Genomic DNA, 23,880 nt, shown 5'->3' with positions numbered 1-23,880 from the left:
GTTATATTTTTAAAGACGCAAAACAAAAGTAATCAAAGATTTGTAATACTTGGAGTGTCTTTTTTTCCCAGCCTTTAATGGCAATAAGTTAAACATTTTTGGTTTGTAGACATCTTTAAATGTCATCTTGAGCTTTGAAACATGAGTCAACGTTTTAATCAAGAAAGCAATTATTCTGATTATTGGAATGATGGATTATTGGAAAATTATATTATGCTATCGTTGTTTGTTAATATAAAACATATATATATAAGTCATTCACCTTAAAGTAGCTTGATGGGAGACCATTTTAATCTGATGGTAGAATTGAAATGATGACCAGTTCAAAGGTTTTATTCAAGTCACACTGAATGAACAAGCAGATGTCACAGTCAGCACAAATCGCATTTTCCAAAGTGATACAGAGAAGTTTTGAAGAAATGTGTTATTGTTGGCACACAACATCGATTACATTGGCTGGGATGGGGATAAGACACAGCTGATATAACACACAAAAAAAAAACATCCTTAGGTTATTTTTGTCATCTTGTTAAATTGTCTAGCACACAATTGTTTATCAAATTAAAAAAAAAATAAATGAATTAAAAGAAAATAAGACAGTGATCTGCACATCTAGTTATAATTGTGACACGAACATCCATTCATCATCTATTCAGGGTCGCAGATGCTGTATGTAGCCTTTCTCAGCTGCAATCAGGCGCCGCAGAAACAGACAAGCAACCTTTCACTCTATCATTTGCACATCTGGGCAATTTTTAACATGAACATTCGATGAATTAAGAAACTAACAAACAAATGGTCACCAAAATTTAAACACTACACATAAGAAAGCAAACATGACTGTTTAAAAGGAAGACGACAATGAAACGGCGCAATGACAAACTTTTTTTCGGGATAAGTTTCTCCACACATGTAGGAGTGTGACAAGATCAATGTTTATCAATTTTTTTATGACAAAATATCTAGAGTACACCGAAATGTTTCGGGGTTTGCGCTGCTTTTTGTTTAAGTTCCTTATGATGTTCTGAGAGGGCGTGAATGATCCTTCATTGAATCAAAGAAAAAAATAAAATAAATCATAAATGTCGTGGGACAACTTCAACTCAAGAAAATAAATATCAGTTATTTTTCATGCTATCTCACTGCTAGACATGCTGGATAACATACATATTTTAGTGACTTGGTTTTGGGATAGATGTATTGGTGTTTTTCAACGTTAAGGTGTTAAATTGAACTGTTATTGTCAAATGTATCTTTCCATTTGGAAAGGTTGAAGTGTTGCAAAATTCCATGATATTTTTTGAGCGGATTAATTCACATTATGTGCCATGATATTTGGTTATTATTATTATTGTTATTATTATTGTGCAGTGACAACAACCAAAAGCAACTCTAACAACCGTGTCCAGTATTTAATCCTTATTTTGACCCAACTATATTGCACCTTCCTTATCAGGTAAATATATCTTCATGTTACTTTGAATAATTTGAGACTGAAAAAACTTTCATCCACCACTATATTTCAAGCTTTGCAAAATCTCAAGGTCTATCAACAATCTCCTGCTGATACCGTCAATGAAACCAAAACAGTTTGCTTATTTTAGCTTTATGTTTTGGATCTACTCACTTCATTATACTTATATTATGTGTACATTACATTTTCAGTGCCTTCACATGGCATGAAAGATATTTTCTTGCTCTTGACTTCATTATATTAAGATTAAAATGAATAAAGTGGTGCTGGTAATAGTAAGTAGTGGGAGTAATCGCCATAAGCTTTGGTCATATCATTGTAATACAGGAATGTCAGATAAAAATTACATTTAGTAGGCCACATTAGTGGTGCCGGATCAAATATCCTCTGTTGAAATATTTGATTTGAAGTGTTCAAATTATTTGGGAGTGCCACAAACTGACATTTCAGAAGATGAAGTGTGTCATTATTGCCAAACATGAAGAAAAAACCCTTCACTAAGCGGACTATAAAATCACACCAGACACTCTGAAAATAATAGCCGTGTGTCAAGTCAGGTTATGAAGCGCATTTGGTACAAAAACCCATCAACGACTGATCCTGATTGATTTGGACAAGAACAGCGAGACTAATGGGAACCGCGTCTGCTGTAAGTGGATTACAGAGGGTCTGGTGTTTGCCATCCTTCATAATAATCTGAGAAAAGGATAATTAATACACAGTAATTCTAATGTTTCTGGAAACATTAATATTAATACAGTCTTTCTCTCACGCTGTTATCGTCCATACTGAGATGAAAGAATACCTCTGAAAAATGAATTAAACATGAGACTATTGCTCTCGTGGCAAACGGGGAGTGATGACCACTATTTAATTTCATAAATGATTATTCTCTTCGAATTGGAAATATGAAAGTGTGCATGAGCATAAATTGAAATTATATGTAGTATATAACCCTCTTACTGTTCAGTACAATTCCACAACTGTCGGAGGACCCTGAGACAAGTCACTACTTCTCATAGAGCGCCAAAAGATGACCTGGCTGATCGGCAAGCCGCAAAAATACGCAGCTCACCGTGAAAGATCACTCCTCTCGCGCCCTCTTCACTTCAATCAGGCCCTGAAGCTGCAGGTTGAGAATGGAGTCGGCGATGATGCGGGCTGATTTCTTCTGATATCCCCCCGATGTTACCATTAGGATGGGAATTCCCCGCCGTCTCGCAGCACGGAACACCACTTCATCCCTTTTCACGATGCCCTGTCAGATTGGGGAGTAGGGGGTGTGACAACGTGCCAGATCACAATTGGACTAGTGGATTTCAGACCTGGAAGGGGCCTGATTGTTTGCGTAATTCGCTCCAATGCTGGGTACGAACAGCTCACGAAGTTGGGTTCACGGAGTCAAACTCAAATTTTCTGCACAAGGATGTACAGGATGATGAATCAATTCATATCTTTCTGAGGCGGAAAGTGTTGTGATATCAGAAAAAAAAAGACACAAATGACTTGGGAAATTGGTTGAGGAAGAAATCTCCCATTCAGCCATGAGCTAGTCATATTTCTGTTGAATTGCTCTATTTTATGTGGGACTGGTGACGGAATTATAAAAAGCGTGAATGAAAAAAACGCCTCCGCAAATTGAAAAGGGTGAGTTTTTGCTTGTGTAGCTCGAGTGATAGCGTGGCGTTAATAAGAGTAACTCTTCAAGGTTTGTCACAATCTAAGATAAGTTTAAAGAAACAATCTATCTGACTTTTGGTGATCTTAATCATTCATTTATCTCCCCAAAAAAATCAATCCCAAAAATGAGTGAAAAGGTTTGCTAATATCATATTAGATGTTAATGATTCATTCATTCATTGTCCATAAAGCTCATCCTGCTTGGGTTTAAACAATAACTATAGATAGTTGACTTATTCCCTGTTATTTTGAAAATGTTTCTACTGACCCTTCATGATTTGGTGTTTTCATATATGAGGGTCATATAAGCACCCGAGATGCTATTGTTTAATAATGCAGGGATTTATTAATAATGCAGAATTTTACCAGTCGCCATGTTATTCATCAATTTCCACTTCAGTAAATATAATATTCTATAAAAGGCAAAGTGCTTTTTGAGTGATGATTGTGATAATATACTGGAGCGTGATATATATATATATATATGTGTGTGTTTGTGTGTGTGTGTGTGTGTGTGTGTGTGTGTGTGTGTGTTGTTGTTTTTTTAAGTACTGCTGCCTGTGAAGAAGGAGGTCTTTTGGCATCAAGTTAAAAGCAACTATGATTTTGATTTAAAAAAAAAAAAAAGGGAAAAACATAAAAACGTGTTCTTTATGAGAAAACAACAGCTGTTTGAAGAACACCTTCAAAGAAAAAGGTGAAAAATTAGATCTGACCGTAAAGGTGATGAGCACTTTGAAGTACACGTTATAGAATGAGTGCAGAATGGCTCATTGTGCTGCAGAATATATTAACTGACTTTATGGCTAAGTGGGTTAAATTTTGAATGTATTAGAAATAAATAAGTCTGAACACTCTCCATGACAAGCTGGGAAGTACTAACCCATAGGCAAGCATTGGAGCTTCCTTATAAAAAACCCTGTTTATCACCAGCGCTCTATAAATGATCTTTTCCCTTGTGTAGGCACTGATCAGAACTTATCAGCAGATGTTAAACATGGTTTTGCATGACAATTTAACAGAAATAACTCCCGCCTGGCAGGTCAAGCAACAAATGACATCCACAAATCACTCGTCTCATATTGCATCTTCATCCTGCACATTGTTTATCAGCTATATATTGAAAAACAGGTTTAGAAAGCTCAGGAACACTGTTTGAATTATATCACCAGTGGGATGTGTTGAGGATTTCTTAAAGGAAAAAAAAAAAACAAGAACCAAAAAACCGACTAGCATTTGCAATACTATGTAAAATGCAATTACTGAACTTGTGTTCAAGATTACCATTTGCAGCATTCTTGTATTAAGTTTATAATGACTAATTGTATTCTCAGAGACATGAAAAGGCAAGATTTTATCAGCTCCAATGAGCTACTTCCATTTGGTGATGGTGTTTGATGCCACAGTGATGTGATACTGAAACTGCAATTTGAATATTTCTCAATTCAGCAGCCTCTTCCATAACTCCTCTAGAATTGGACAAAAGCTAATGTGCCTAAAAATGTAAGGGCTGACCTGTGGTGATATGGAGAGGCCTCCGAGGGGGTCCCCGTCTAAGATGTCCGTCCCCGCGTTGTACACGATGATGTCGGGTGTGATTTCATTCAGCGTTCCCTCAGTGTGGAGCTCTACTTTCTGGAGGTACTCGGAGTCCTCGGTGTCCCAGTCCAGCTCAACCTTTCTCTTAATGGCTGCTGGAGACACAAAGACATGAAGATGGGTTTAAAGAGCTTAAAACTTAAAAAAGTACCAGCAGCAGAAATAATACTCCCCTACAATCGGCTGGGTTCATGAAATGTCAATGAAAGTTGGACAACAACAGTGGTGAAAAAGAACGAAAGTCAGCCGACAGATGATAAATTTTCTTTGTGTAAGAGACAGACGTGTCACAATTTACTTCTTTTTAGTCGAGTGTCTTAAAACAGGCTACATAATTGCTTAAAAAGACAGCATTTCACCAAAGAGGCCTCTCAACATGCAAGAGAATCACGTAGCGGAAGGTCAGTTGTCTAATGGCTAAAGGAAATGGAAGTGACTTGGCCTGGTGTCTCTTTCAATCATGAGTCGATGAAGAAGCTGCGCAGGAATCACAACTGATTGATCTCCAGTCCGTCTTTATCCCAAGGGAGGATTTTAACTTGGTCAAACTGGAAGAATTTCATTCCTCACTGAACTAGACCAAGACTCCGACCCTGTAACAGCTGGTAGAAAGACGCCGGTGTCGACTGGTTCTACTTCGGCGAGTTCGTCCATTGAGAGGAACCTAAACTGAACATTCACTGATGAACATCGACGGCTATCTTGAAAATTCCACAGCAGAAGTGCTGCAAGATTTTGATGCACTGCACAAAAAAAGGCAACCCATCAACACTGTTCCCTTTAAATCCCTCATTGGGTAGTTGTTTTTTTTTTATTTATGGATTCATTAATTAAAAAGTAGAACAAAGGAAACAGACTTTGCTCACATTTATACTTTATGCGGCCTCTGTTTTTACTTCATCTGCCCAGGCGGTACAAAGAAATACATGTATTTCTAATGCGCTGGTTCAACCAATATAATTTGAATTATGCCTGCAAGAGAATTTTAAGGTTGAGTATACCTTTATTTGTTTGCAGAGAAACATTTTTTACAAGAAGCCTTGAACGAAAAGGACAATTACACTAAAATGTATGGATGCTGCAGCAAATTGATGTGAAGCTATTTAAGGGTGTATGGGTTTTGTTATTAACAAACCAAACCTGACATCCATTTGATGAATTTAATAAGAGATAATTATGTGAAGTGTTGTTCATGGCAGGTGTCAGCTCGGGTTAGATGACTGACATGAGTAAAATGAATGATAAAGGATTTTACTGGGGATCTTGTATGCAAGATTTACCGATGATTGGTCGGGGAGTGGGATGTACGGGTCAGGGATCTAATAGGAGTGAAAAAATGACAAGCTGAGGCTACCGCTATCACTAAATCAAGTAATTACCGATGACAGAGAGAGAAATAGTCAACAGATGGCATTCCATTATAGTGCCAGAGGACACATCGGTGTCTACAACATATTATTCAGAAGGCATCGGTTGAAAAACGAACGCAGTACTACTGCACCATCTATGTTTTGATTGATTTCCAATAATCGGATTCTACTGTGCATTTCTGTCTGCCACCGGTGACAAGAACATTTGACAAAAAGAAATGATTAAGTGCATGTTGACAAAAGACGACTATCATCAATCATACAATGTTTTGAAAAAAATAAAATAAATAACCCGCACAATTGAGAAAGACGCAGGTATACGAATACAGAATCATACCCTGGATCTCATGTGAGGGATGCGCTCAATATTCATAATGACTGCACTGACCTTTAGCATATCCATCCCTGGGATATATGTGGCGGTTGTACACATCCATGATGAACACTCGCTTGTCATTCATGAAGTCACGTTCATGTCCGTTACCCTGGAACAGTAAGAGAACATACTGACATAAGACCATTTCTCTGCAAACTACACGCAATCTTCATCATACTGGGCTTGCATTATTTCAGAAATAAACTGACACCTGACTTCTCACACATCATGTAAACAGATTACACAATTTAAGTGTCATACAGATTCAAAGAAAAAATTACTGAACAATAAAGGGAGAGAAATTTTGAAATCATGAATCAGCACATTCACTGACATGCTATTCATCAAGGGATTGTCTTTGGTATCATGAGATTATTTGACAGCATAATAGTTGAGCAAGACTTTTGCAGTGTAATGAACAGTAAAACCCCAGGGACAATATTTTCATGTGCAACATGCCCATCTTGCAAACACTTACAATTGCATGATGTACATCCCTCTTATCCCTCTTATTATGTGAGAAGGATGATTTACTGAGCTCTTATGTGGTAAAACAAATTGTCTCTGAGAACTTGGATCTCGTCACAGAACAGAAAGTAGCACATTTTATCACAACATGGATCCATGAGCACTCTTCACCAATCGCTCAACACAAGCTCTACTCAAAGAAGAGTCCCCTGCCCCCTGCTGAACGTCGCTGGCATTGGGGTGCTCGACTAGTCACCCGTGCTATCATATTGTGAAGTATACAAACTACACAACTGTGATGGCACTGATTGCAGCAACAACAAGACGGCACAGAAACATAAAGTACAACATCTGACCAGTTGGTGTAGACAAAGGAGCTGATAATGTATTTTAGGGAGAGCAGCCACCCAACCCTGTGCTCTACATTGTGAGAATGGGAGTTCTGGTCCGGATTTAAGTACCTCACTGAGAGTCCACCTTTTCCAACAACTCAACAGTCATTGTGAAGAAGGCCCACCAATGCCTCTCCTTCCTGAGGAGACTTAAGGCTGCTGAGCTTGTTCTCCCTCTGATCATCTCCCTCTACAGAGAATGTTCAGACCCAGCATATCACAATGTGGAATGACAGCTGCTCTGAACTGAGACAGAAAGGCACTGCAGCAAGTCACCAGAACAGCTGAAAAGATCACTGAGTGTGTTTTGTCATGTTACGCTTGTTAGAGGGACTATAATACCTTAAACCTTGGCGACTACTTAGACGTCAACCAAATCTGGTTTTAACAGTCCCAGGCACACACAAATCATATAACAATAAATATGACAAGAACATTAATTTGTAAAAAGTTTTGAAACATTTTAAACATCCCATGAACCTTTGCAAGATGCTTCCCCAATCAGGGCATACTTCTCCCCTTGTAGTAAGTGTGCAGCAGTCACTGAGGGGATTAGCCATTGCCAGAGTCTCCTTTGCTCGATACAGTCTTAATGACCTGATGATGTAACAGTTGGAAGGGTTCATGACTGGGAAAGGAACCGAGTGGTCCACCCAGACTCAGTCTTTTAGGGTCCCCATCCTGGATAATTCCTGGGGAGCATGAGGGTGCTGCAACATCTGCACTACTGTTTTTTGGTCAACCAGCAACTATTGCAAGTTGAGACCAAGTTGACTATTTGCAACATAACGTTTTGTTCTGTGATCACATCCCAATATCTTAGATATTTTAAGAGTGCTGCATCCCTCTGAAAGACTTTTTATAATTTTGGACTTTTTAGAGCCAGTTAAATCTCTTTTTTGGCTTATTTTTCTGAGCAGATGCATCTACCTAATAATTATGCACACCTTGGGGTGCATAATTATCAGGGTGTTGATCTCCTTCGGCCACACCCTCCCTTGTTACACAAATAGACCTCACATTAAATCCAAAAAGCATTCAAGTTTACACTGCTTGGAAATTTTGGACAAATTTTTGATAAAATAATCACTTTCCTAATAATTGCACACACAGTGTATCTCTCAGGCCTGCTGTCCCCTAATGGAATTCCTGTTCTGGCCAGACACATTACTTCATTGGTGCTATTTTTGTGAAGTCTATACAACTTTGAAATGAAAAAGATGGTAATTTCCTTGCTTAAAGACATTTTACAGTGAGTTAAACTTGCCAACCATGAACAATCGACAGCATGACCTGGGTATATATCAATGTTAACTCACTTATGGTCAACAAATATTTCCTATGCTAAATCACCGGTGAACATTCACAGCACATCTTCACAAGTGGGTTTAACTTATGATTTATATTTAGAGCAAAGCAAAAAACAACTATAACTTCAGCATCATAGGCTGTGAAAAGATGGATTTCAGCTCGATTATCTTGATCGTAGCCGATGACATATGCTGAACTCATCTGGTGTTTTGCTTTTATCCTCAGCACCATCTTGTTCAAATTGTCACTCAGCTTAGCTATAGCAACATTAAAATAAAAAAAATATTTTTTCAACATTTGTAAGTTTGCTGGAGGTCATTGCTGGCTCGTGAGGTTGGTTTCTTGTCTACACAAAGGTAAGACTGAGTCAATAAATGGCTAATACTGTGTGGGTTATACGTTTTTAGGAAATGCTAATGGTACAAATGAAAAGTCATGAAAAGAGCAATGGGAGTACACATAAAGCTCAATAGGCAACCATAAGGAATACATTACTAAAACAAATGGCTCAGTTGGGAAATCTTGACTGGATTGTTATATCTGAAAAAAAACGTGCAGAGATCCCAGTGCAGCCATTCCATTGTCCTGTAATCTCTCAATCTCTGTTGAAGAGATAAATGGTCACAGACAGAACCTGGTGGAAATAAGGCCTACTGTCATGTCACCTTATGGCCAATTCACAAAATTTCATGAAAAAAAAAAACATCGCCATGCACTTATTGCAAGCCCAGCATTGCAATCACGCATCTTTGAGATGCTGCAATAACTCGAGCTTTTACAGTTTGTTTAAACCTGTGACACACAGTAAATATAATAGCACAGCATAGCATTTCTTTTCCCATAAAAGGAGACATCCCTTCTTTCTGATGATATGTTATGACATATTGGTTTAAAGTTTCGAATGTCGGTATAATTGCTAAGAATTGGACAGAGTATCTTTGGGTCTAAAACATGACAAACTATCCGTTGTCCAGGCGTATCAATGAAAAAATGATCGGAAGTATGTTAAACATCTTTCCAAATTGAAAGGCAATGTGGTTACTCTTCAATTGATGTGGGGGATAACAGTCTAATTATCAACATCATTGTCAGAATTATGTCAAATTCACAATAGCAACATCAAATGCAACTTAAGTATACAACCAGCCTAAAACTGCATCCCTGACTTGTGAAAATGAATCAAAAGGCAGTGTTGACATTAGTTTCAAAGTCAAAGTGATAATCCAACATGTTTAATGAGGTTTTTTTTTTTTTTTTCATTACATTCAGCTCAATATGACAGCAATGTTTTGCCTTGTGGGTATTACCATTGATTTGTGTAGTGGTAAGAAAAATAGTGAAAAAAGGAGGGGTATTACTTCATTAATGTCAGCTAAAAATCAGCAATACACAGAAAAAATCGATATCTGCTCACCTGATGAGCGTCCAGATCAATTATAACAGCCCTGGAGATGCCTTCCACCCTTTCAAACAGAAACTGAGAAGAATGGGAAAATCATATCCTTGTTTCTGACAATTGCACATTAACTGTATGCTTTTGTCATGATATCCAATCGAGATCAAAGACTGAGAACACAAAAATTGAGCAGTCCCACAAAACTGTCCTCAATAACATGGCCGAGGGCACGATCCTTCGTGGGAACTTGATATTTACATGAGAAAAATAAAAGAATAAAGGTCTGCATTTCAGCTAAAACAGTTAAATCAGCTGTACCTTGATGGCCAGCGTGATGTCAGCGTAGGCACAGAACCCCCCTCCTCGATCACTGGAACAGTGGTGGAACCCTCCTCCTGAAATGCAGAAAATGAAATGTCTGTGTCTTGCAAACAATCACAAGGTCACGGACCAGTGGATGATATTTGGAAAGACACTTGGTGTCAAGAATCTGAGGTTTGGTCTTGAAGTTTGGCCTTGAATCTATGAACCAGGCTGAAAGGCTGCAAACCAGGGTCTGCTGTTTGAAGAGGCTGGTTGTGACATTTATAACATTGCATGTTCAATAATATGATGCAGTCATGATGATATTTCACTAAATTTAGGGGTTTGACATTTGAGCTAATAGCCACAATAACTACCTTGAGGCAAACAAATAACTTTGAAAAGCCTTTAAAAAAAGAACAAGATACAACCAATTAAAAAACAACAGCAAAACATTCAAGTCTGTTCATTATGACAATTTGTCTTTCCCGTGTGCAGATGTAAGATGCTTCTGAGCTTCCTTTATATCTTTAGTCAAATCATGTTTACACAGTCGGAGACTGTCCGGTGTCACAAGAAAGGATGTGAAGCAGCTGAGTAAGTAGGGAAGTATGAATCAAATGTGCAGCGATGCTTTTTTGTTCTCTGTGTACCATAAACAATAAGAATAAAAGATGACCTTAGCAAAGACATCCTCCTGAATTTCCTCACTTTCTAAGGATAGACCCCATATTTTTTCCACCAACTAAAAAGCAAAGACTATTGGTGTAATTTTCAAAATCCTGTTGATTTGTTTCCCTCTATGTAGAGGTCATTGCATTCCTCACTGCACTTGAGAGCATACACTATGTTTCCAGCGTTTGTATGGGTTTTCTGTTTTTGGTGTTGCAAGGTTTAAAATATACCAGTATGATGTTTGTCAGGAATTATTTTTTCCCGAAATGCCGGCAAAGATATAATAATTACTATTAATTTCTTGCATTTGTGATAAATACCCATTTGGGGTAGACACAGAATTTTAAAGCCTGTAACTCAGTAACCCTTCCTTTAGCAGTGTTTTTGTCCCCAAGGGTGGAGACATCTGATGACCTCTGGAGGTGTGAGCATCACAATAACTATTGGTCAGTGTGAGTGTCCTTATATCCAGTCAGTCCAAGACCGCCTATTTGACGTCTGTGACATCTTCCCGTGGAAACTTAATGTGACTGTCAACCATTTTTGAGGTGAGCTCTGACAGCCTTAATCTCCTGTTTCTTGATATTGGCTTAAGTGTCATCCACATATCTGAACCAATGTGTGGGCGAAACTGTCAAGCCCGCCACAGAACAACAGATTTGTGTGGATGAGAGCCTTCACAGACGCTTTCCAAACGCTATGTTGGGTAAAACAAAGATTTTCCTCAAGATTTTCTACTTGACAGTTTGCAGTTTAACACTAAAGAGGATATGCAGCAGTTGCCAACCCTACCATGGAGATTTTCCCCTGTTACCTGACAGCTGGAGGAATGTTAAGAAAATCAAGTGTGAAATTGAATGACAAAGTGGGCTTCTGACAGATTGAAAAATCCAGCCAAGCAGATGAGATCAAAATACAAGTTGGATTGTTTTATAAAAACTGAAAACAATCATGTCCCATTGACAGTAGTGTCAATACATCCAGCGAAGTACATCAACAAAAATGTAATGTATGTAATACTGGCCATAATATTGAATGTTTCCACCTAGTTTAAGACCAGTGTGTGTGCTTGGAGCTCACTTACCTATATTTATCGCCCAACCTCTGTCTATAGCCAATTTTCCAGCCTAGGGAGGACAAAGACATTTAAGAGTGACAATATACTCTGGACAGTATATGCCTAATGATGATTTGATGAAGAACTCCGTCCTCTGCTTCTAAATGTTCATTTAATTATTTTCCCAGCAACCTGATTTATATATGCATAGAATGCATACAAAAAAACCTTCACCTTTGTCTCTTTCCAGGGACAAATCATTCATTTGCATATGAAACCCCAGCCGATAGAACAGGCGGAGGGTGTGGGGACTGAAATTACCTCAATGTGTTTTTAAAACAATAATGCATTCTGTAAACTATACATTCTATACATTCAAACTATACATTCCCAATTATATAGCTCTCCCATATCTATGCAAAGCTCATGTGGAAGCGAGTATCTTCCATTTATGTTTTGAATATTCTTAAAATCATATAAAGTATATGAAAATAACGATTTTTCCAGATACAAAATTTCAACAAGTGAGATAAGGGGGAAAGTCCAGTCTATTTCGTAATGGACCTTACTTAATCCCTTCAAGAAAAAAAAACAAAAACTTGTCAAATAGAAGTCTGAAAGGAAAGGGGCATATTGGTTACTGAGAACAAATTTTTGATATATCCTATTGTGTTGGTTTCACTAAACTGAGACCGATATTCAAAATGTAGTTTTACAGCTATCTTTTAATGGAAAAAAGGCCAAAGTGGTCACAGTGAGGTTACTATGATATGTCTTACAACACTAAGCCATCATCATCATTAAGATTTGTAGTAATGGATTGGAAATCATTGCTTGATATGATGCAACTGAAAGCTAAGCTCTCTTGAAGACAAATGACAGAAGTAAGAATGAGATATTTAATTGCCCTACTTTCTTCCACAGATAAGGATGAGGATCCAGGGCCCTCTTACGGCATCATTATCATGAAACAGCTTTTTCTCAAATGTGTTTAAAAGTATAGTCACCTTGGGTGGTCATTTCTAGACTCAGTCACACATCAATACACAGATACAAACTGTGTCATATTTGCGTTTTCTTTTTCATGCTCCTTGTCACTCTTTGAACACCAACACAAAGCAGGACAATTCAAATGATTTTATAAAATGTTTTCCATCTACATCTTTGGTGATCGCTCTGTCAAATTCAACTTTTGGAAGTAATATAAATGCAAAGTTTGCATTACTTTATAAGGGACACTCGTCATGCTTTAAAGAGTTGGAATAAAGCAGACAAAAAATGCTAGACGGCAATTTAAAAAAAGTAAAACTATAATATCTGGGACTGTGGTTGGACCTTGGTATTGAAAGGGAAAAAAAGATTTCTTCTTGTGACATTGGGGATAAATGTGACCACTGAGAGCTGATACAATAAGACAACCTGAGACATGTCATTATTTTTACCATTATTGTTCCTCCTGTCTGAGTCCGCAGGGGTCTCAACACCTTCCGCTGCACAAGGAAATTAGGTAGGAACAGGAGAGGTGGGATCTCTGTGATTCCTGCAACCACCAGGGACCACTAATGTGAGACAAAACACAATTAAACATGTTTTGGGAAACCCTGGATTCCCTTGAATGGCTGAAAAAAATATCAAAAACCTCAACTGAAAGGTCTCTTTTCTGAAATAATGGTGCAAATACTCAACATAATCCAGGAGGTATTTAGAATGGTGGGGAAAAAAAAGTTATGGCATTCAGAACTCTATGAGTTTCATATTGGCAAAATGATGTCAGTGCATGCAAGTCTGGTGTCCATTTGAAATTGCATTCAGAAAAATACTGGTTGATACAAACAAACCTTACAAATGATTAATTTAATTATTATTATTATTTTTTAAATCGACAGGAGCCACTGTATTGATGGTGTTATACCAAGATTAGTCATTTGAGGTCTTTAATGCAATGTCTCTGGTTTAGCAATGCAGAAGACTAAACCCAAGCAAGAAGTGAAAGGCACGGTTGCTTTGTGTGCAGCTTTTGAAAAGTAATTATTAAAAGCCACGTGTTTGACCGCCCAATCAGTTACGCGAGGGCTGGGATGCTCTGAAATTCAACCGTTTAGAGAGATCTTCATATATCGAGCAGTGTGTGGTACAAAAACTATAACACCAAATTTTTGGACTCCACCACACCATCATACTTATTTCTAAGTAACCCAAATTTTGATTTTTGAAACTGGGAAATGGCAATATATCCCCTCTATGAGGGTGGTTTGTGACATACTGGCCTGCTCTTCAGACCTTTTTTGTTTTACCTTCAATCTGCTGAGGTAACCTTTTGTGTGAACCACCAGAAGATCCTCCTCACTTGCTTCGCAGGCTTGTACAATGTCCCCATCAGAGATCAATTGCTCCTCTGAAACACAGTTGTTGAATTCAAGGCATGAGCGTGAAATTATAACCATTATACATTGGTTATTTAGCAAAAAAAAAAAAAAGAAAAATGATTAGGGTGAATCTACATGATCATCTAACAACTAAGAAGTATGCAGACTATATTTACTATTTTACATATGTGTGGTGCAGAATGGATCAGGAAATGTTTCTCAAGTGACATATTTATTATCGCTGAACTCTGCGTTGCATGATGAACCTGGTACGATTGTGACATCAAAATTACGAAATATTATCCCAAAAACTTTGTTTCCTGCTTTATTACAAAGGGTTAAATTTCAAATAGAGCATGAGTGTTTGGCCAAAAAAGGGTTGGATATTTTAATTCAAATAGTGGCTATTTTTGACCTCTGCCTTTGTAGCAGACTCCTGAATGTATTGACAACCATCACAACCTCAAACTGAAGCCAGATCTGTTTGAAACCACTATGCCATCTACCGATCCTGCAGCAGAGTCCTCCACTCCTCTCAAGGCACTGGGCAGTTAAACCTTTAGATGAGTCAGAGTTTGGCACCGTCAGTTACCATGCAGAGATACCTTTAAGCTTTTTAGAATTGCAACATGAGTTATTCATCGCAGTGGGTAGGCATCAAAAGCAGGAACAGTATGCAGTTCCAATGAAATTTCTATTTTAACACCATTTGTGGAGATTAGCACCACTTGTCTGCATCACTCATCTCCAGACAGTCCCTGGATCCACATGGCAAGGCATGGTAAAGCTGGTTGTTGATTTTGGACAACAGAGCTGTGACAGTCTGGTCTGCCGTAAGGTGACTTACATTTTCAATTGCCTGTTCCTAACTTGCTGAGGGAAAGAATATATTAGTTTCCTTTTCCTCTACCATTTTAAGAGTCCACAACTTCAGATATGAAAAAAAATGAAAAATTACATACATGTTGGATCTCAGTTCAATTAGTTGTGAACAATTTTCAGGCAAGGCTAAGCCAATTTACTCTGTTGATTTTAAAAGGCCATTGCCACATGGAAATATTCTGGACTCTTGTTAGTTGAAAAATCAACATTCTGGTTCTTTATCTGCGGCAATATGGCCTATAGTTCCATATTTGAGACAGTTGACAAATGTGTTTACAGGTGAAGCTTGTAGCTCATCTATAATAAGAGATTATTACATGCTTTGGCTACAGCACAGGTTTTCATCAGCTCATCCGACAGGTCCCACACTGCATGCCTATAAAGGAGCTAGAATCACGGAAAAAAAACTCCGTAGGTACGATGGTAACCATGGTACTTCTCTGCATGCAACAACAGTAGAATGGAAGGACATTGGTCTTACTCTCTGAAGAGTTGGTCACAAAACTTTTAAGCATGGGATTTTTTTTCCATGTTCAGTGTTACATGCCGATATTAGGATGGTAAGTAAAGAGATGTTAAAATAATGAAGGGAATTGCAATTTATAGGCCTATATGTTGAAACTAATATTAAGTAAAGTGCAAATGAGGGGCGAACGATGACAATAAAACGTCTAAGTACACATAACACAAATATTACTGCTACAACTAAAACTACTAACAACAACAACAATAATAGTAGTGGTAGTAGGCGTAGCACATCTCAAGGATCAAAAACTCACGTCACTCTCAGACAAGCTGTAGAAGAAACCAGTGTCAGAAAACTATGTCAGAGGGATAAAATGACAAAGATATATCATAGCACTCTGGATGGTTCCACAAAAGAAAAGTGAGGTAACCTAACTTTCTCACGCCTAAATATCTGCAGCGACCCTCGGTATACTTAACATGTCCTCTAGGATTACGCCACCGCGGTCTTTTCTGCATTAGAGTTCTGTGTACCCTTTCAAACGTGTCAGTCCACGTCACACAAATCAAATAATTCTATCCAAGCAGGGATCCTCCTTCTCCAGGCAGAAGGAATCAATATACCCCTTAAGTCCAAGTGAACGTTTGAATAAAACTGCCATACCATTCTTTTCAGGCACTTGTTTTATAAGAAATGTGACTGGGGGGTAGAACAAGCTGAAATTAAAATGCCTTTAGCTTCAACTTTCCCTAAGGGAACACGTGAAAATATTAGATGCTTTCTTGTCAGCACAGCGTATGATCTTTATTTGAAGTCTTATCTTCAGAAAGTTGAGAAACTTCAGAGAACATTTTTTCCGTAGGAAAAATTCACCATGCTACAGTCTGACAGCAACTGTGTGTGAAGTCATGCTAGTAAGCCAGGGACTGTTTTCCCTTAAACATCACTGCAGCTTAACAACCATACTAGAGTCGACCTCCCACTGAGAGTTTCCTCGCATTATTTGTGGTATATCGCACTCCACCTCTCTTCTTTGTTCCGTACCGCAGTGATCCGGTCAAAGCGATACCGTGTAAAACACAACAGCTTGTCCTCCCCATCACACCGTCTTACCTTTCAGAAAGTATATGACTTTCCCCCACTTCCCCGCATCAAATGGATGGAGCTTTTCAAGGCCCATGAAAGTGATGTTGTAATCGGGATTGTACACAATGGGCAGACATGTCGGACGGATGCTGGCATACAGATCTGTGCAATGAGGGCTGGAAGAAGAAAGTGAAATGGGTGTTGAATAAAAAGGCGATGCATTGTGTTTCCATCCCGATAAACACGATCGCAACAGTTTTGTGCTGCTGACCTCTTCCTTTCATTATCTTCTTTTCGAGCCATGTTTTCCTGGCATCACTACTCTCACCTGCGGGAAAAGGTCAGACACTCTGTGAAGTAAACAGAGTTGCTCACATTGGTAACAGTGGCACTGATATTTATATTCGCCTTCTCCATTTCCATTTTGGTCTGATAACTCTCACAGGTTTACAAATACAAGCGGAATGGGGGCAGTGTTTGTCTGGACAAAACAAACATTAACAAAATAATGTAATATAGTCCAACATTTATGATCTAGAGTTAAAGAAAAAAAATTGTTTTCAACAACTCAACATTGGTAGCGTCACTCTACACGTACTAAATCTTGTGGTGTATATGATATTCTGAGGCAGCAACCACTGAATGTTGCAACCCCTCTCCAAGTATTGCAAATGTAGAAGCTCACACCGAGTGTCAAAAAAGAGTGTTCAGTAACCAGTTTTATTTGAATGCAGTTAAAACAGGGAAAATTCAGCAAATCTAAGCCAATTTCCAGCCTCTGTGTTATTAAAATGAAAAGTTTTCTGAATTGACCTGTATATATAAATATTGGACTTAATACCTCATACCCTGAGGCTTCACATATTATATGAATAATTTCCATTACCTATTTGTTTTTGTTTTTTTTTTCTTTCCCATTGATTGGTGACTATGTCACATATATATGCCTCAAAGCATCAATTTGTGTAAGGGTGACCAGAGCAGAATACTGTGGTCAAGTTTAATATCCACTTTAATATTGTCAAGGATTGAATTAACCAAAAAATAATATGGCTACAATATGGCAATCTAGAATGTGCATCAGCTTCAGTTTTGCTCTAACTGAATTACGTATAAGGTGAAAAATAAATGAATGAATCTGTATCGGAAAAAAACGGTAAAAAAAACTTCAGGTGGCTGTTGTTGAGTTGGGCAGATTAGGGTACATTAAAAAGTGTCAAATTAAATATTGTTATTATATGTAATGGTTCTACAATACGCATATAAGAGAGGACATTTATTGTCTCGGAGGGCCGAAAAAGTTTTTTTTTCTTGGGAGACTACAAAAAAGTAGTCATTATAAGAATATAACCAAATGGAACGTGTAGAGTAAATGCTCAGTTTCTGACTTGCATGCTTCCCTGTGGCAAACAGTCCAGGGAGTCCCCGTCCTCTCCAAACTCCCCCGTGACCCTGTGTGCAGGACAGACAGATAAAGTAATGAATGAATGACTGGATGCAATACACGCACATTTTATCTTTACAAGTTTTGTGATTTAAACGGTAAAATGCATTCTCGGGATCATGGAGTTGTTAGCAGCATCTGGTGGTCAAGTTGGAGAGCGCGTACTGTGTACTTTTTTCCTCCTTTGCAGTCCGCAGTGCATTTAGATATGTGCGGATAGGAAGGGTGTAAACATTATTATAAATACGGTTATAGATATGAATATGAACAGTCCAATATAACAGAGGCAGAGCAATTGGACATTCAGCCAAATTCTGACCAATTAACTTAAGGTAATAAATCAGTTGACAAAAATAAGAATTAAGAAACCATAGTACAATCACAAAGTGGATTTTTTTTTTATTATATATTTTTTGAAAAGTGATGTTTTAATAAAACTTCGGTGAAAGTATTCCCAATACAATAGAAAGAAACCTCAAGTGCAACTTATTCATTCTTATGCTTAAAAGAACACATGACACTTGATGTGGAAGAATGTAATCATTACGTAAGTCATTAATAAATGAAAATATCCCCATGACTGAGTCACTCCTACTTCCTATTAGACAATTACAATGATACAATGACAGTGATACAATTATACCACTGTCAAGCATATATATGTAATTCATCATGTAATTAAACAAAGATGTAATTCATCTGAAATAAGATAAAATTCAAACTCTCTCTATATATATATATATATTAAGACTGTATAAAATATGTATAGCATATCGATATAAAAAAAATAAGATAAGTGTATAAAAATGAATATATTTATACATAAAATAAATGCATAACAGCTCAGAAAAGGGTGGCGAGAGAAATATCTAGTAGAAATGGAAACTCAACCAGTTAATGACTATGGTTGAGCAATTTAAAAAGTGTTCAATTTTAAAGTGCAAAAACACATTGTGCACCCTGAAAAGGTTTAATGGTGATTTGCCAGCAGACTATTCAGAGGCTGTGTGACAAATCTAACGATTATGGCGCAAAGTCAGCAATGCAAAATGGAAAAACCAGCAAATTGAAATTAAAAACCCAAGTCAGTTGTTTAAGAGTACATTTTTACATTTCTTAGCAAAAGTATGCTCATTATAAATTGTTTTCTTGTTTTTTTTACCTATCTGGCTTCACTGTGGACAGCAAAATGAGAGTTTCGGGACAGCACACGTTAGATCAGTGACATGCAACCAGGGGAGGCAGGAGAGGTCATGCCTTACTTGCCAATCTTGGAAATAAAAAAAGGAAAATAAAAAAAGAATAAATTGGTTATAGCGATAACTGATGTGCACTAGAAATTCATTCTTAATAAAATTTCACCAGTTTTGGATTGTTTTTTTTTTATTCAAAATTGCTGGATTTTCACATTTACTCTACAAATACATGCAGTGAGGCTGCGGAATGTTGAGCCTCAGCATAGATTGGGCAATGACAAACAACTGCTGGCATGCTAAGACCGTATTGCTATCTCTATATTGCTATTAAAACTTTTGAACACGTTTGCTTTATGAACTACATTTCCAATGTACAGTGTTTTTTTTTTGTCAACAACTGTGTGTGTGTCAGTAGTTTCTTGTGCTGAGCGATCATAAAACGGCTACGAAGAGCCACTAAGTGAGGCACGCAGTTCTCCTGCCTCACGGTAGGAGGCGCTCGTGGTTCCAGGGATTCTTCTTGTGACTCCTCGGCTGCAGAATAAAGTGACAGCAAACTGAAGTTAGCAAGTCAAGTGAAGCCATCCATTTATTTTCCCTTTGGAAATGGAGAATAACATATGCAAAACTTTTTCAATTTTCAAAATTGGACTCACATAGACTTCATTAATAAGTAAAGGTAATACCATAATAACTTTTTTTAATTAAAAGTGCTTTTTTGGGTGATACAGTTTGTACATATGAACAAAGCTGATATGAGATTTTAAACGTAACCTGTTAACTGCTGCCAGTCAAACGTTGAATATGCAATTCTGTATGGTTCATAGTGTAGCGAGTCACGAATGTTGGGGTTCATGTTGATACTTGTTTTCTGTGTGATTTTGGGGTGCAAGGAATTCTGGGTTTTTTTACCTGGAACTGAGCGAGAACAGTTAGTTGTATTGCAGGCTTGTGTGCCGTGGCTGTGGCCAACAACAGCTATTGCTTATTAAACAGATGTTTTACCGCCAACCAGGTGTTTTCCCTTACTAAAACGCTTCACTATGTTTGTAAATCTGATTGTGATTAAGTCACAAGCTGTGAACCTCACTGCAAGTCCTGCTACAGAGAGAGAGATAATTAAAAGGATGCTGAGGTCAGAACTGTCTGGCAGGAAGTCTAGAGGAAAAACAAAAAAGGGTGTAACTGGATGCAGGGAAAAAAGGGCTTAAAGTTAATTTGTGTGAGACAATAGGATGTAGAGAAGGTGAGATGGCAGGCAGGTGTTGGCTATGGCGACCCCTGAAGGGAAAGGAAGATAGAGCTCAATGTGTGGAAAAATCCAGCATCACGTCCCGCACATGCGCAGTGACATCAAAACATTTCCCAAGACGCAACACCGGTGAAATGTGTCAGCTGAAACACGGCGAACGGCTGATATGCAGTCCAGCGGTTTCAGATCGCCCCAGAAAAATAGACCCCCGGGTGGAAATGAGTCCAACGCGCGGAAGTAACGCGGGTCCCGAGCACGGCGGAGGGATACTTACCTGCAACTGGATGTGCAATATTGTAGCAGGTCGTTGAACAGTAGCTGGAAATACACGGTGACAGGCGAACGTCGGGTCTGCGTGTGTGTCCGTGTGTGAATGTGCGTGTCAAAGTGTCGATTGTTCAAACGGATAATTTATCTGTAGCTTCCTTGTTTGGAAAGCACAAAGGCGTCTTTTCTAGACAAGCGCGTCTGTGACGGATTCCCTCCCACCGCTACGTAATTTGCGCACAGGTCAAGTTATTTGCGCAACGCCGGTGGGAGCTTTAAAGCGGAAGGATTCGTCGGATCTTATTGGTGAATAGAGTTTGTGTGCTCACACACGATTTTAGAATTACTATCAAATTAAAGACGTCTGTTTAAATCTTTCTCCTTTTCACTCTGATTTTTGTGTCTTGTTTTCTCTTTGAAATATCTTGCATTGGATATTAAATGCAAAATTTCAATTCGAGTACAAGCATATTCAAAGCTATGTGTTTTACATATTTTCCCAATTTACTATAAAAGACTATCAAAATTCTGCTTTATAAAGTCATTAGTCAGGATTAAATCTTATAATCTTCCACCCAGTGGAATTCTGTTTGGATGTTTTATGAATAGCCTTTTCTCGTTATTTTTAAAACCATTCTCTAAGCCTCTATCACAGATTTAATTTTGATTTATTTTTCCCCCTCAAATAAATAGCATTCATTTGAGGTTGAAGAAAAGATAACCTTGCTAGAAAAGTCTTAATTACACAGAAATAATTTTCTCCAGTAATGGTAAGTAGATATCCAAAAAAAAGTTTGTGCTTATCTTTATACATGAAAAATGTTACTGTGATCTTAAAATAATACCCAATTCGCCCCCCAGCAAAGTAAAACTGTTTGTTTTTTTGGGGGGGTCTGTAAATCGCAATATAACAACATTGATCTTTAATGCAAACGATCAGATCTACATACATGTTCATTCTGGATATTGCAATGTTTTCATAGTGCCGTAGGTAGTTGGTATCCGAAGAGGCCCTGACGCCATCCACAGCTCAACACATTTTTTTCATCAAAAATGTAGTTTTACTCTTAATCTTATTCTTATTCTTCTTTCAGACACTTTGACATACTCCTTCATATGAGTCAACGAAATATACCTCAGATATGGTCCATAGGGCCTAAGGTCTTTATGACCTATCATTAAAAATTCAACCAATTTTGCAATCTGATTTTCCGTCATAAAACATTCCTTAAAATGCCCTGATCTTAAGTAGCATCATTATGTTTCTTAAATCCTGATGACATCTATGGGCCCACACTTGAATTCAACGCCGAGTGCTACCTGTTAACACAAGATAATGCTAAATTAAAATATTAACAGGTTTTGCTATGCTCTTGCTCGAGGGTAATGACACAGTAACAGCTGTTGCATGTCCCAACGTGTGAGATTGCATTGCTCTTCAATCCTCCTCCAACGCCAATTTAAAAACAGTGCATAATACTAATACCAACCTGTTTATAAAGATAACGCTTCACAACAATTCAAAATAATTTCCAAACGAGAAAATGCCATGCAGGATTTCCTGTGCCCAATAATGAGAATGTCCTTTTGATCTAGTGTCTGTGGAGCTGACTGAAAAACACAGTAAAATCTATTTTCAAGGAGTTTCTACATTTCATTCATGTTGACAAGTTGCATGAAATTGAATAATAAAGGGCTACAGTCTAGTTGATCAGTTAAGTTTTTGAGTGTAGTAGAGCATTTGAATGCTTTTGCACTTCAAACTGAATTCACAGCAAGTTTTGATATATTATGTTCCTATTTGCTAAGTTATTTCCTGATAAGATGAGTTTATCATTTTCCGTCGTCTCTGTTATATGCAAGTTGTCCGATAAAAACCTAATAAAAAAAAACATCTGGAAAAACAGCCTAATGAAAACAAAATCTGAAAAAACACATTTTTAGTTTATCAGTAAATTTCTATTGATTTGTGTTTTCTTCAGCTTTTCCAGAAATGTCACTTTTGTGTCCAGCTAGTTCTTTCCTAAGTGTAATTTATCAAAAGCTTTGGGACGTAAAGTTAAAAATATTAATTTATTTTTTCAGGATTTTTTTTCTGTAAAAAAAAAACAAAAAGCAAATGAAGAGTCATATTAATTTTTGAGAAAAAATCTTGGATGCATGTGAAAAGCTCAGGATTGCTCCTCCAGCTGGTTGCAATAGCAGTGACTACAGGCTGACAGCAGATAGCAGCAGATAGCGCCGTTTTGACAGCTTTATCACGTCAACTAAAATCTGAGTTTGCACTTGCATAACCTGTCTTGAGACAGCGCGTCAGACGCAGGCCTACATTTTCCACTCCAGCACATTTGAGTACAAACAGGTTCCCATTCTTCTTCTTCGTGCAGTTTAAATGCAACCATTCCGCAATCATTCCATCCCCCCGTAATCATGTTAGTTATTACTGGATGCTTATCATGAGATCTTCCTAGTCAGCTTTTCCATGGAGAAATGTGTGGAGATTCTTCCAGAGAGGAGCTCTGTGGCAGCAGGTTTAAGTGTTTGGTGTTCGGTTTAACACAAACCTATGCTATTCATCACCTCTGGTTTGCCGCAGATATGAGGTTTTCTTTCTGGTAATATCGAGCCAACCAGCCTGTGTCAGTCTGACAAATCAAAGACCCTATGTTTGTGTTATGATATATTTTTTTAAACATATCCGGTAATTTCTCTTATCTGAGTCCTCCCAGTGTTTGCTGAGTTTGGTAGATTCTTTGATTTGTATGATAAGATTGTCACAATGGCTCATAATATATGTGCAAAGCTCAGGAGATCAAAATT

General features: G+C 37.8%; 1 protein-coding gene across 2 annotated transcripts; it reads right to left on the bottom strand.

Annotated features, from left to right (window-relative positions):
* Positions 1-318: 318 nt before the first annotated feature.
* hdac11 (histone deacetylase 11) lies at positions 319-21,410 on the bottom strand. 2 transcript variants are annotated; one of them, XM_086168121.1, is made up of 13 exons: positions 21,068-21,410; positions 19,508-19,615; positions 18,290-18,353; positions 17,173-17,229; positions 16,929-17,077; positions 14,396-14,496; positions 13,544-13,660; positions 12,129-12,171; positions 10,385-10,461; positions 10,085-10,147; positions 6,512-6,608; positions 4,670-4,848; positions 319-2,732 (listed from the first exon to the last, which is right to left on the bottom strand). In XM_086168121.1, exons 4-13 carry the CDS (start codon positions 17,202-17,204, stop codon positions 2,559-2,561), a joined length of 1,032 nt encoding a protein of 343 aa, XP_086024247.1. In that variant the 5' UTR covers positions 17,205-17,229; positions 18,290-18,353; positions 19,508-19,615; positions 21,068-21,410; the 3' UTR covers positions 319-2,558. The 2 variants fall into 2 exon arrangements, with proteins under 2 accessions (XP_086024247.1, XP_086024246.1); XM_086168120.1 differs by lacking the exon at positions 19,508-19,615.
* Between the last annotated feature and the right edge of the window lie 2,470 nt (positions 21,411-23,880).

This window comes from Fistularia commersonii, chromosome 21 (genome assembly GCF_037954325.1).
Source record: "Fistularia commersonii isolate RoL2024-O1a breed Wild chromosome 21, RoL_Fcom_v1.0, whole genome shotgun sequence".
Classification (NCBI taxonomy): Eukaryota; Metazoa; Chordata; class Actinopteri; order Syngnathiformes; family Fistulariidae; genus Fistularia; species Fistularia commersonii.
The sequence above is the reverse complement of the archived record's forward strand: the minus strand, read 5'-3'. Positions and strand labels throughout refer to the sequence as shown.

What these genes read in the sequence shown, in the direction of transcription:
- hdac11 (XM_086168121.1), bottom strand. Translation starts at nt 17,204, where the DNA reads ATGGCTCGAAAAGAAGATAATGAAAGGAAGAG. An exon ending in GAAGATAATGAAAGGAAGAG is followed by an intron (nt 17,078 to 17,172) that starts GTCAGCAGCACA and finishes TTCTTCTTCCAG; the next exon opens with CCCTCATTGCACAGATCTGT. An exon ending in AGGTTGGGCGATAAATATAG is followed by an intron (nt 10,462 to 12,128) that starts GTAAGTGAGCTC and finishes TCTGCATTTCAG; the next exon opens with GAGGAGGGTTCCACCACTGT.